At 39.6% G+C, this 12,735-nt stretch overlaps 1 protein-coding gene across 2 annotated transcripts in view; it reads left to right on the forward strand.

Annotated features, from left to right (window-relative positions):
• The window catches only part of ccdc141 (coiled-coil domain containing 141), a 133,243-nt gene extending 121,410 nt beyond the window's left edge, over positions 1-11,833 (forward strand). Inside the window, exons 24-26 of one of the 2 annotated variants that reach the window (XM_087988984.1) lie at positions 4,132-5,120; positions 9,668-9,840; positions 10,548-11,833. In XM_087988984.1, the coding sequence (XP_087845110.1) occupies positions 4,132-5,120; positions 9,668-9,840; positions 10,548-10,582 (1,197 nt within the window). In that variant the 3' untranslated portion in view covers positions 10,583-11,833. Of the gene's footprint in view, positions 1-4,131; positions 5,121-9,667 lie in introns of both variants that reach the window. The other variant, XM_087988983.1, reaches the window with a different exon arrangement.
• Positions 11,834-12,735: the final 902 nt, after the last annotated feature.

Here is a 12,735-nt window from a genome sequence, read left to right on the forward strand (position 1 = left end):
GATTTTTATTACATTCAAATTTCACAAACTACCATGACAGGATTCGAACTCGGGCCCCTAGAATCAGGTGAAGGTAGGAAACAGAGGGTGGAGGTGAAAGGTTATTTTTCAGACTGGAGGTTTGTGACCAATGGTGTCCCAAAATTGGTGGTGTAGTGGACAGTGAAGAAGGTTATCTCAGATTACCACAGGACCTTGATCAGATGGGCCAATGGGCTGAGGAACGACAAATGGAGTTTAATTTAGATAAATATGAAGTGTTGCATTTTGGAAAGGTAAACTAGGTCAGGACTTTTACACTTACTGGTCGGGCCCTGGGAGTGTTACCGAACAAAGAGATGGAGGGGTGCTGATGCGTGCATAGATCCTTGAGAGTGGAGTCACAGGTAGACAGGATGGTGAAGAACACATTTGACACACTTGCCTTCATTGATCAGTGCATTGAGTATGCAAGTTGGGACATCATGTTGCAGATGGACAGTATCTTACTGTACATTGGTAAGGTTACTCTTAGAATATTGCGTTCAGTTCTGGTGTCCCTGCTACAGGAGAAATGTTGTTAAACTTGAAAAGGTTCAGAAACGATTTACAAGGATGTTGTCGGGAATTGGAGGATTTGAGCTCAAAGGAGAGGCTGAATAGTCTGGGCATTTTTCCCTGGAGGATCAGAGGCTGAGGGATGACTTTATAGAGTTTTATAAAATCTTGAGGGGCATAGATAGGTTGAATATCCAGGGCAGAGAAGTCAAAGCTAGAAAGCATAGGCTTATGGTGAGAAGGAAAAGATTAAAAAAGACCTAAGAACATAGAACATACAACAATACAGCACAGAACAGGCCCTTCGGCCCACGATGTTGTGCCGAACATTTGTCCTAGCCTAAGCACCCATCCATGTACCTATCCAATTGCCACTTAAAGTTCGCCAATGATTCTGACTCTGCCACTCCCACAGGCAGCGCATTCCATGCCCCCACCACTCTCTGGGTAAAGAACCTACCCCTGACATCTCCCCTATACCTTCCACCCTTCACCTTAAATTTATGTCCCCTGGTAACACTCTGTTGTACCCGGGGAAAAAGTTTCTGATTGTCTACTCTATCTATTCCCCTGATCATCTTATACACCTCTATCAAGTCACCCCTCATCCTTCTCCGTTCCAATGAGAAAAGGCCTAGCACGCTCAACCTATCCTCGTACGACCTATTCTCCATTCCAGGCAACATCCTGGTAAATCTTCTCTGCACCCTCTCCAAAGCTTCCACATCTTTCCTAAAGTGAGGCGACCAGAACTGCACACAGTACTCCAAATGTGGCCTAACCAAAGTCCTGTACAGCTGTAACATCACTTCACGACTCTTGAATTCAATCCCTCTGCTAATGAACCCTAATACACCATGGGCCTTCTTACAAGCTCTATCCACCTGAGTGGCAACTTTCAAAGATCTATGAACATAGACCCCAAGATCCCTCTGCTCCTCCACCTTACTAAGAACCCTACCGTTAACCCTGTATTCCGCATTCTTATTTGACCTTCCAAAATGGACAACCTCACACTTGGCAGGGTTGAACTCCATCTGCCACTCCTCAGCCCAGCTCTGCATCATATCTAAGTCCCTTTGCAGCCGAAAACAGCCCTCCTCACTATCCACAACTCCACCAATCTTCGTATCATCTGCAAATTTACTGACCCACCCTTCGACTCCCTCTTCCAAGTCAGTAATAAAAATTACAAACAGCAGAAGACCCAGAACTGATCCCTGCGGAACTCCACTTGTAACTGGGCTCCAGGCTGAATATTTACCATCTACCACCACTCTCTGACTTCGACCGGTTAGCCAGTTTTCTATCCAACTGGCCAAATTTCCCACTATCCCATGCCTCCTGACTCTCCGCATAAAGTTTGTGAGAAGATTTGTAGCTTGGGTGCTCGTTGCTGTGGTTCTGTTCGCCGAGCTGGAAGTTTTTGTTGCAAACATTTCGTCCCCTGTCTAGGTGACATCCTCAGTGCTTGGGAGCCTCCTGTGAAGTGCTTCTGTGGTGTTTCCTCCAGCATTTATAGTGGCCTGTCCCTGCCGCTTCCGGTTGTCAGTTTCAGCTGTCCGCTGTAGTGGCCAGTATATTGGGTCCAGGTCGATGTGTTTGTTGATGGAGTTTGTGGATGAGTGCCATGCTTCTAGGAATTCCCTGGCTGTTCTTTGTTTCACTTGCCCTATAATGGTAGTGTTGTCCCAGTCAAATTCATGTTGTTTGTCGTCTGCGTGTGTGGCTACTAGGGATAGCTGGTCGTGTCGTTTCGTGGCTAGTTGATGTTCGTGGATGCGGATAGTTAGCTGTCTTCCTGTTTGTCCTATATAGTGTTTTGTGCAGTCCTTGCATAAGCCTACCATGGGGAACCTTATCAAATGCCTTACTAAAATCCATGTATACTACATCCACTGCTCTACCCGCATCCACATGCTTGGTCACCTCCTCAAAGAAGGGGTAACTTTTTTATGCAGAGATGGAGCATGCATAGAATGAACTGCTAGAGGAAGTGGTGAAGGCTGGTACAATTGCAACATTTAAAACGCATCTGGATGGGTATATGAATAGGAAGGGTTTGGAGGGACATGGGTCAAATGCTGGCAAATGGGACTAGGTCACATTGGGATATCTGGTCAGTGTAGACAAGTTGGACCAAAGGTGTACAATTGTATGACTTTATGACTGAACAGTGAAGAGTTCTAACCATAGCCATTCGGAGACTGCTATCAAAAATAAAACTTCTCTCGGAGAATGTGAATCATCACTGCAGCCAGAGATTGAAGTGTGGGACAGAATTGCTGGGGTCATTTAGAGGAGGCCTTCTAAGGAGGAAGAAGTGGTTTGTTGTATAGAGAGCAGGGGACTTTTTTTTCCCAGTCCCTCTTTTGGTTATAGGATACTGCCAAAGGTATACCGGCCAGGATTTGCCACATGTTGTGGCCCCTACCCGCTGCTGAAAAAAGTGGAATGGCACACTTAAACAGTCATTAAAGAGAGTCAGTCAGCTTCCAGTCAGCAAGGCTTCCTGCAAACGTCCTACCCCAGCTTTATTTGGAGGCAGTGAGAAGACCAATAGGATCTCTGCTTCACTGCTCCCTGCTCCATTAAACCCCCTCCCCTACTTCTCAGCTCATTGTCAGGGAAATATTACATTAAACTTGAGGAATCTTAATATTGCAGAAGGCCATTCAGCCCATCATACATCTCCCACTCTTTGAAAATCTCACTCATCTTCTCTTTCACTTAGATTCTACAATTTTTCATTTCAAGTATTCGTTCAGATTTGTTTTGAAGTGTACTCTTGTCTGTTTGCATCCATTTAAACACTGCTTTCTAGACAATAACACAATTCTCCTCATCTCACCTAAGTATCTGTATTCTTGTACTGTCCTTAACAGTGTATCATTTACTATATTTAGCCTCTTCTCATTCTCACTACCAACATGACTTCACTGCGCTAAATTTAATCTGGCATGTGCCTGCCTAGTTGAGGAGTTATTCTATGCCCTCCTGAAGTCAAAATACTATCCTTATCAATGTTCACTTCTTTATTGAATTTTATGTTGTGTGTAAACTTTGAAGTCATTCTCTGAATACGAAGCTAGATCATTAAATGCTACCATCTAGTCTGAAAAACAAATATGCACCACTATTATCGGATTTGATCCGATAGCCAACTTAACATTTATGCCACCACTGCTCCTTTAATCTCATGGGCTTTAGTATAACATTGAAGGTTTTGTAATTTAATGTCCTCAAGCTGGTGTCTTAAAAAAGATATTTGCTTGTAACTGGATGCATTCTGAAGTTAGTATAATAACCTGTTAGCCAATTTCTTGTTTTTATTTATCCTTAGGCCACTGAAATTAACAGTAAGCATAAAATGACCATATTTCCCCTGCTATTTGGTTCTCACATGAGAGTTTTGTGAACTCCTGCCTTTAATTATTCAAAAATTCAATGGTAAAATCTGCAGGCAGAATAATGAAACAATATAGTATTGGAGAAGTTATCAAGGTGCTGCCTAGTGGCACAGCAGAAATGGTAGCATTACAGGAAAGTGTGGCATAACAAATTTTAATACAATTTGTTTTTGTTTTTTTTAAGGAACGTTTAAATACCAACGCGAGTGAATTACTGAAAACTCGAATCTCTGATTCAGTTCCAGAAGATCCATATTCACAAGAAGCTACTGAGCTAATCCATCCTTCCGCTGAAGGCAGCACAGTGACAGATGGAGATCTGCAAAATGAACTTTTAGTCGATGAAAACCTGTCTGTAGAAGAATACGAGTGCATGTCTCCTGATGACGTTTCCTTGCCTCCACTTCCTGAGACGCCTGAATCGAACATGCTCCATTCTGAAACAGAAGTGGATAAAATGTCCAGATTAAGTTCCCGCAGCCTATATGCTGGATCTTTGAGCGGCCAGCCACAAATGCAAGCAAGCTATAGTAGAATGATTGACAATCCTGATACACTCGCACCTGTTGGCACTGCTAGTGGAGTAAATCACTCAAGACCACAAGTTTATAGTGGATTAGAAGGCAGTTTTGCATCTCATCCCAACCACAGCACTGAGCCCTGCACAAAATACCGATCCGAGTCTTTCTCTTGTATCCACAGTCCACTGACAATTCCTGCACCTGGTATTGTTTCGAGCACCCTTTCACATATCTTAAAATCCCAAATGGTAACTAATTCATCAGCCTCTGATTCCTTCTGTGAAGTGCATGAGACTCAGCTACAGACTTATAATTTGCATGAAAGTGTGACTGAGGGGCAGGAGTTGCTGCATGACCATAATAGGAGCTGTCTTAGAAAAGAATTGAGTTCTTGTAAAAACAATTCACATGCTTCACCTGAACCACTAACAGTACCCCTCAGAATAGATCAGTTAGTGCATGATCCAGGGCATCCAATAGATACTGTCATCCATGAGGAAATCAGACATACATCAAGAACCAGAGCCATGTGCCACTTGTCTGGCAACACACCCAACTTCTCCAAGCTCTTGTCTAATGTCAATGTGGTAGAAGGTTCTCCTGTGACCTTGGAAATAGAAGTTACAGGATTCCCAGAACCAACTTTGATGTGGTGGGTAACATATAACGAACAGCAATAATATATATAGATATATATATTTACAAGTCAAATTTCTTCTGTCTGAAAATATTTCATATAATATTAAGATATATTTAGCCTGGGCTGTTACCATGGGTCAAATATTACTGTGTTATTATAGTCTAACTTTAGACATAATACATTTTCTCAGTAATCAGTTGAGAGAGATAATTCAAGGAAGTTTGAGAAATAAATGAGAAGCTTCACAGTTAGTGGAACACAAAAATAAAATAATTATGCAGTTCTAATTCTGCCCAAAATTATGAGTAAATTAGTTGAAAAGTGAATGCAGTTAAAAACCTTCCACCAACCATTCGAGTAGAATGTCTCAGAATATCATAATTAGAACAGATGAATAATGTATTTAAGCAGCAATTAGCTTTCCTTAGCTGGCCACATACTACATTTACCATGAGTGATCGTTTTCTCAGTGATAAGAACATAGGAATGTAATATAGGCATTGGAACAGACAATGATCAGGAAGTCCATAATCTTATCAAACTTGTCATTGAAAATCAAGCTGTTAAGTACAGGAAAGATGGTTTAATAGGGGGATGTTGCATATTCAAAAAAGGAGCTGTGCATTGTCTTTGCATTCCCAAATGATCCTCACCAGTTTTGGCAAAGTAGAGCAGGATTCCAAAATGCTTGAATTAGTCCAACCAGATCTACTGGTGATAGACTAAATTATATGCACAATTTACATTTAAGTCTACATCCTATGAATAAACTGAGCCCAGCTGAGGACATTACCAGGCAAATGGTCAGAGTGAGAAAGAAAGTAGAGGACTTACTGGGAGAAATTGTAACAGAAATGGAGATAAGGTAGTGATTGACAGCTGCAGAATTATTAAGGTAAATAATGGGTCAAGGATAGCTGGGAGTTCGAATGTGCTAGTGTGACTTGGAGGACAGTTTTTCAAGACTGAATGCAGAAATGGGTAGGAACATATGGATGCTAAGGAATACAAAGAGTTGATGAGTGATGGCTGTTTGTATGAAATGTAGATAACGGAGATTGCAAATTGTGTGAGATGACAGCATCAAAAAGATGGTGTGAATATTGGTGAGTGGAGAGTTCGAGAAGCAGATCAAGAAGGGAGTGAACTCAGAGGACAGGGGGTAAGGTAAGTAGGCACAAGTTAAAATCAACAAGGATGACAAGTTACAGTGCTGAGGTTAAAGCAGAGAAGAATTGAGAATTCACATGAGAAACTTGTGTGGGGCTTGGCAAAGCTTTAGGAAGGGAGTGTTGTAGAGAAATTTGTTTTGAGGCAGAATAAGGTATTCAGAAAAGGAGAATGTATCAGGTAAATGAAAAGACAGACTGAAGTGGTATTTGGTGAGTATGCCCACAATGCCATTTAGGCATTTGGTGGGGCAGATGATACAATCGTGGCTCAGTAAGAGAAACAATGTTAACCCACATATGCCAAGCTTCAATCAATTGCATGATATCAATGCAATCATTTAGCATAGGGTTTTGGATACTATATGATCCTATATCTAATGTGCATCAAGGAAACAAGTCATGTAACTAACTGTCTTCGAAACTGTACAGATTTGCTTTGTACAGACACTTATCTACAGTATTTTACTTTATGCAAATGACAAGATTCATTTATGGAGACAAAAATAACACTGGATCATTCCATTCTGTAATCACTTTTCAACAATGACAATTCCAGGATATATTGAGAGACTCAATATGACAGAAAAAGGAAAATTATACTAAAATAGCACCAGAAGGTGCTATGTACCAGCGATGGAGACCATGTATCCTGAGACATTCTGTAAGGGTTTCAAGGTCCATTTGTTCCTAGTATTACTTTAGAACATTTAAAATCTGATCCTGATTATTGAATCTTTTTGACTTTGAGAAAGTAAGAACATCAGAAATAAAAGCAGAACATGTACCCCTTTGAACCTTCTTCATCATGCAATAAGCTTGTGGCTGATCTTCTACTCCAACTCCATTTTCCAAGCCTAAAGCCTTGTCCCTTGATTACCTTCATTACCAAAAATCTGTCATTCTCAGTTATACTTAAGACTTAAACAGGTAGGGTTACCTGCTGTGGAGAATTTTAAAGGTTTACAACCCACTTAGTGAATAAATTTCTCCAAATTTTAGTCTTACATCTTCAGGAGAAAGTGAGGACTGCAGATGCTGGCGATCAGAGCTGAAAATGTGTTGCTGGAAAAGTGCAGCAGTTCAGGCAGCATCCAAGGAGCAGGAGAATTGACGTTTCGGGCATGAGCCCTTCTTCAGGAAGGGCTCATGCCCAAAACGTCGATTCTCCTGCTCTCTGGATGCTGCCTGATCTGCTGTGCTTTTCCAGCAACACATTTTCAGCTCTTACATCTTCAATCCCATTTTATGGAAGCGTGGCTCTGGTCTTAAACTTTGTAACCAAGGAAAACAACTTATTTGCATCTGTTCTGTCAAATCTCTATGAATCTCAATGGAATCATCTGTAATATTTCTATACCCACCATATCCTCAATTTTTTAAACGAAGGACAAATCTCTCATTGCAGACCCTGCCAGACAGCATTGGCTTCTATCTGACAATGTGGAGAATTTACTCAAATTATGTCCTGTCCACAAAAAGCAGGACAACCCGATCAATAACCACCCCATCAGTCTACTCTCGATCATCAGTAAAGTGATGGATGGTGTTACCAACAGTGCTATCAAGCACCACCTGCCCAGCAATAACCTGCTCAGTGACACCCAGTTTGGGTTTCGCCAGGGCCACTCAGCTCCTGACCTCATTACAGTCTTGGTTCAAAAAATGGATAAAAGAGCTGAATTCTAGAGGGTGACAGTACTTAACATAAAGGCTGCAATTGACCATGTGTGGTTTCAAGGAGCCCTAGCAAAACTGGAATCAATGGAAATTGGGGAATACTCTCCTTTGGCTGGAGTCATGCTTGGCATGTAGGAAGATAGTTGTGGTTGTTGGAGGTCAGTCATTTCAACTCAAAGACATCCCTGCAGGAGTTCATCAGGCTAGTGTCCTAGACCCAACCATCTTCAAGTGCTTCATCAATGATCTTTCCTTCACCGTAAGGTCAGAATTGAGGAAGCTCGCCAATGATTGCACCATGTTCTGCATCATTCATGAATCCGCAGGTACTGACACAGTCCATGTCCAAATGCAGCAAAACCTGGACAAGATCCAATGACATTCATACCTCTAAAATGCCAATCAATGACCATCTCCAATAAGAGCTGGTCAATATTGTTACCATCACTGAAACCCCGATTATCATCATTCTGGAGGTTGCCAATGATCAGAAACTGAACAAGATCAGCCATATAAATACAGCATTTACAAAAGCAGGTTGGAGGCTAGGAATCCTGCAATGCTTAATTCACTTTCTGACTCTCCAGAGCATGTCCACTATCTAGTGTACAGGTCAGGCATTCGATGGAATATTCCCCAATTGTCTGGATGCGTGCAGCTGCAAGAACAATCAAATAGCTGGACACTATCCAGATCAAAGCAGCCTGCTTGATTGGCACTGCTTCTAAAAACATTCATTCCCTTTACTACTGATCCTCAGGAGCAGTAGTAAGAGCCATATACTAGATGAACTGCAGAAATTCGCTAAGGCTCCTTAAACAGCAAGTTGCAACCTCACAACCACTTCCATTTGGAAGGACAAGGGTAGCAGAAACATGGGAGCTTGCAAGTTCCCCTTCAAGACACTCACTATCCTGACTTGGAAATATGTCACTGTTCCTTCAATCTTGTTGGGTGAAAATCCTGGAATTTCATACCCAACAGCATTGTGGTTCTACCTAAACACATGAACTGCAACAATTCAATAAGGCAGCTCATCATTACCTTCTCAACTAGTGATTGGTAATAAATGCTTCCACAGCCAGTGAGGCCCACATCCCATGTGTGAACTAAAAAAAATAGCTAACCACATTGCAACCCTTCTAAGGCAAACATACCCTTCCTTGGGTTTAGGACTGAATATGTCCACTCAAACCTGAAGAATCTATTTGTTCGAAAGTTTTCTTATTGCACTGTATCAGTCATTTTTTTGTGGGCTATCAAGAATATATGCATTTAAGAAAATCAGAAAGGGATTTAAAAGTGCTATGTGGATTTTTACTATTTTCAGGTAGTTAGAATATGAAATTCCCATAATCTGCTGTGCTGAATAATTAAATTTAGTTAAAAGGAAATAAGATATCAGCTTGAAAAAGAATGTTAAAACATGAGGAATGAGATGTGTTCAGAAGTAAAATATGATGGGAAAAAGTTTTTCAGTACTGTATCATTCCATACTCTTGTATATTTGTGAGTTTTTAAATTGTCTTGAATAACAAAAATATGTCCTTAGTCATTTAAGACTGTTGCTCATTCTTAATAATACTTTGCCTTTATACTCAAAAACATTTTGCTATATAAAATTAATTTTTGGACATTCTCAAAAATACACATGGTTTTATTAAAATGGTGCTGGGTGTTGCTTGACTTAAAATGCACTTTTTACTTTAGGTACAAGAATGGACAGAAGCTGACAACAGATCAGCATTTAAACATTTCACAAAAGGAAGGCAAACACATTCTTTTCATTGAGAAGGTGTCTGATAAAGATGCTGGCATTTATGTTGCACGAGCTAAAAATTCTAATGGTACTATCAGTTCCAGTGCTATCCTTCAAGTACAAGGTAACTGCAGTCTCAGATGTTTCCACACTGGTGATATAGATTGGTTCACTTGTCTTGGTTTGCTGTGTATATTGTACATTAGCTTGTTTCTTATGTATATGCTATTAATCTAACCATTGCACTATGTGTCTCTGTTCCTGTCATCTGGCTGCCCATCACTGTGTGTTCTGTAATATCTCCACTTAACACCAACAGTATTATTGTGCAGTTTTCCTAATAACTTTAATAATGTTTTTGCTGTTGACCTGTTCAGAAATTGATATTTCTTTACTGTTGCTTATTGAAGGCACAAAATTAATCTGCAGAAAATGCGAATATAACTTAATATTTTCCTGTAAAATACAATATTAATAATACAACACACGAATAATTAACTAAAATGTCACAAAGACAAATAATAACTATCCAATAATAGTGACATAAATGGAAATGAGTAAAAGAATAATATTTGTAAAATATCGAAAAGAATGATGATTTAGATGGCTGATTCCATTAATATCTTTACATTTTTCTTAGAAAGCATTTTTAAAAGTTGTTTACAGTCAAATGTGAATTCTTTATTTACAATACCCGTTTTTGCTTTTCAACACTTAATAGTTTTGAAAAATAGGTATTGCAAAAATGTTAAAACAGTAACTGAATAGATGGCATTGGTATTGCAAGTTGGCACTCTGATATGTATGTGTACTGATTCTCTGCCTGATCAGTTCTCCATCTTAAAGATGTCTGTGGGAGAAGGTAACAAGGAAAGACCAGGCACTTTCCAACAATGAAAGAGAGAAAATTGCCCCAGATGGTATCTCCAGGGTGATATCACAACATAGTCTGAGTAGCCAAGCACAAAGCAGCATTGGCCAAGTTTGGCCCATACTCAGTCTGAGAATAAATCATAAATCTTGCAGATAGAATGGATAAAGACATAGCAGTAGCATAATACAATTTAAAAAACACTTGTAAATGAAATGTCCACTGCTACAGAAATGTCTATGTGACCGCAAACAAGGACTCATTATGTTTTGCATTTCTGAACTGCCAATCTTATCAATATTTGCTGTCCATATCATTTTAAAACAATGACAAGGAAATAATTTTATAATTGTGGAAACAGTATGTATTCATGATAAGTTTCATTTCACTATGTTTCACTTGTACTATTATGCCAGAAAATCACAAGCTGCAATGTATTGATAATACACAATTATATTTGTCTTTCTTAATAGTACTATCATTATTTGGAATGAAATACGTTTCATTGTCATTATCAACTTATTTGATTCTTCGCTGTGGTATCAATGAAATCTATATTGCTGGCAGCACATGAGACTAGTGCAGTAAACTTTTTGTTTCAAATAAAGCAAGATCAGTAAAGTTGCAGTTACATGCTGATTGAGGAGCATGAAGTACAATGCCTGTATGATGACTGAACCACGTTGCAGGTCAGAGTGGGGTCACTCATTAAGGAATGTTGCACACACTTTGCTCCTGGACAGTTAGTTTTAAAGGATTGTCAATAATGGGTCAGGGAGTCGATTCTCTCAATAATCTCTACATAATTTGGTGTCATACAACAGCTAGTGCAAGCAATACATCGTTTGGCTTTAGTTTGCTTGGAAGTATGATTGAGATTTGATTTAGTTATAGTGCATTATTCATATTAACGAGGTTTGAGAAGATTTGTAGCTCAGGTTGAGGTTCTGGACGTAGGTTTGTTCATTCGACGAAACTTCCAGCTTATTCATATTAATTTAGTATTGGAATAACCTGCAAATGGCGTTTACAAATAAATCATGAAATATTTAAGTAAACAGAATGTGCCACATTATGTGTTTTAGAGCAAAACTTAAATCCAGATCGTAATGTAATGTTAAGTCATGGAATGTTAAATGTTGACAGTTTAAATATAATTTGTCATGACATATGTATGGCTGATGATTCTATGTGATGTCTAATATATCTGAAGAATGTACATGAAATAAAATGCAATTTGGAAAAATAATAACTTCTTTAAGTTAAAAATGATTGATTGGATCAAAGAGCTTTTACACAATATTTCCACAAACTAAAAATGAAACACAAAAGGAGCATATAAACAAAACCTCCTCAAATCCTTCTTTATGAAAGCATACAATCATCAACTGCAAACATTTGGGGCTACAATAATAAACATATGGCCCAAGTAGTTCAGTCATAACTTTCCCAAGTCTTTTGAAATGGTTTTAGAGATGGGTGATGTGGACACAATTAGCAAAAAATTTGTTGGGCCAGTTTACCAACACATTTTCACAACATACCACATTTCCACAGCTGGACTGGGCTGGGTTCAGTGTTGGCAATGAACGTGTCTGTGGCAGAAAGTCAGTGAAGGTGGTTAATGGATCCATTTTCCGTAAAGTTACCCCAAAAAGCCATTCTATCAGTGTTACATGGGACTGAACTGTGTCAGTGCTCAGACAACTCAGAGGCTGTGTGAGACTTTGAACCTTTTAATGCTTATCTGGAAAAAAGTTGCAAGGTTAATGCATTCCCATGACGGAGACATTCCCATGGCATGAGGATATCTTGGAAACCAATATCGTTAATCGTGCCAAGTGCCTTCCGCATCCCCAATGAAAGCACTTCAGTTGCATTCTTGCAGCTTGCTCACCTCAGCAGCACTGTCACTGGTGGTACAGTAATAGCCCTAGCTGCACTGATCCATGCTACATCATCCCTCCCTTCCAGAATCTCCCCATCATCCCTATTTGGACAGTATGCCCAGAAAGGGTTCCTAATTGGCTGGCTCACTAAGAATGTGTCAGAAATACTGCTCCTGCTTGGGGTTTAGACTTGAAAATGGTTCTGTACACATACTTTCAGAGTCTGGAAGATTTAGTCCATTTGAGATTCTTGAATATT

This window comes from Chiloscyllium plagiosum, unplaced genomic scaffold, assembly GCF_037043375.1.
Source record: "Chiloscyllium plagiosum isolate Xiang-an unplaced genomic scaffold, Cpla_swu_hap1 HiC_scaffold_7, whole genome shotgun sequence".
Taxonomy (NCBI): Eukaryota; Metazoa; Chordata; class Chondrichthyes; order Orectolobiformes; family Hemiscylliidae; genus Chiloscyllium; species Chiloscyllium plagiosum.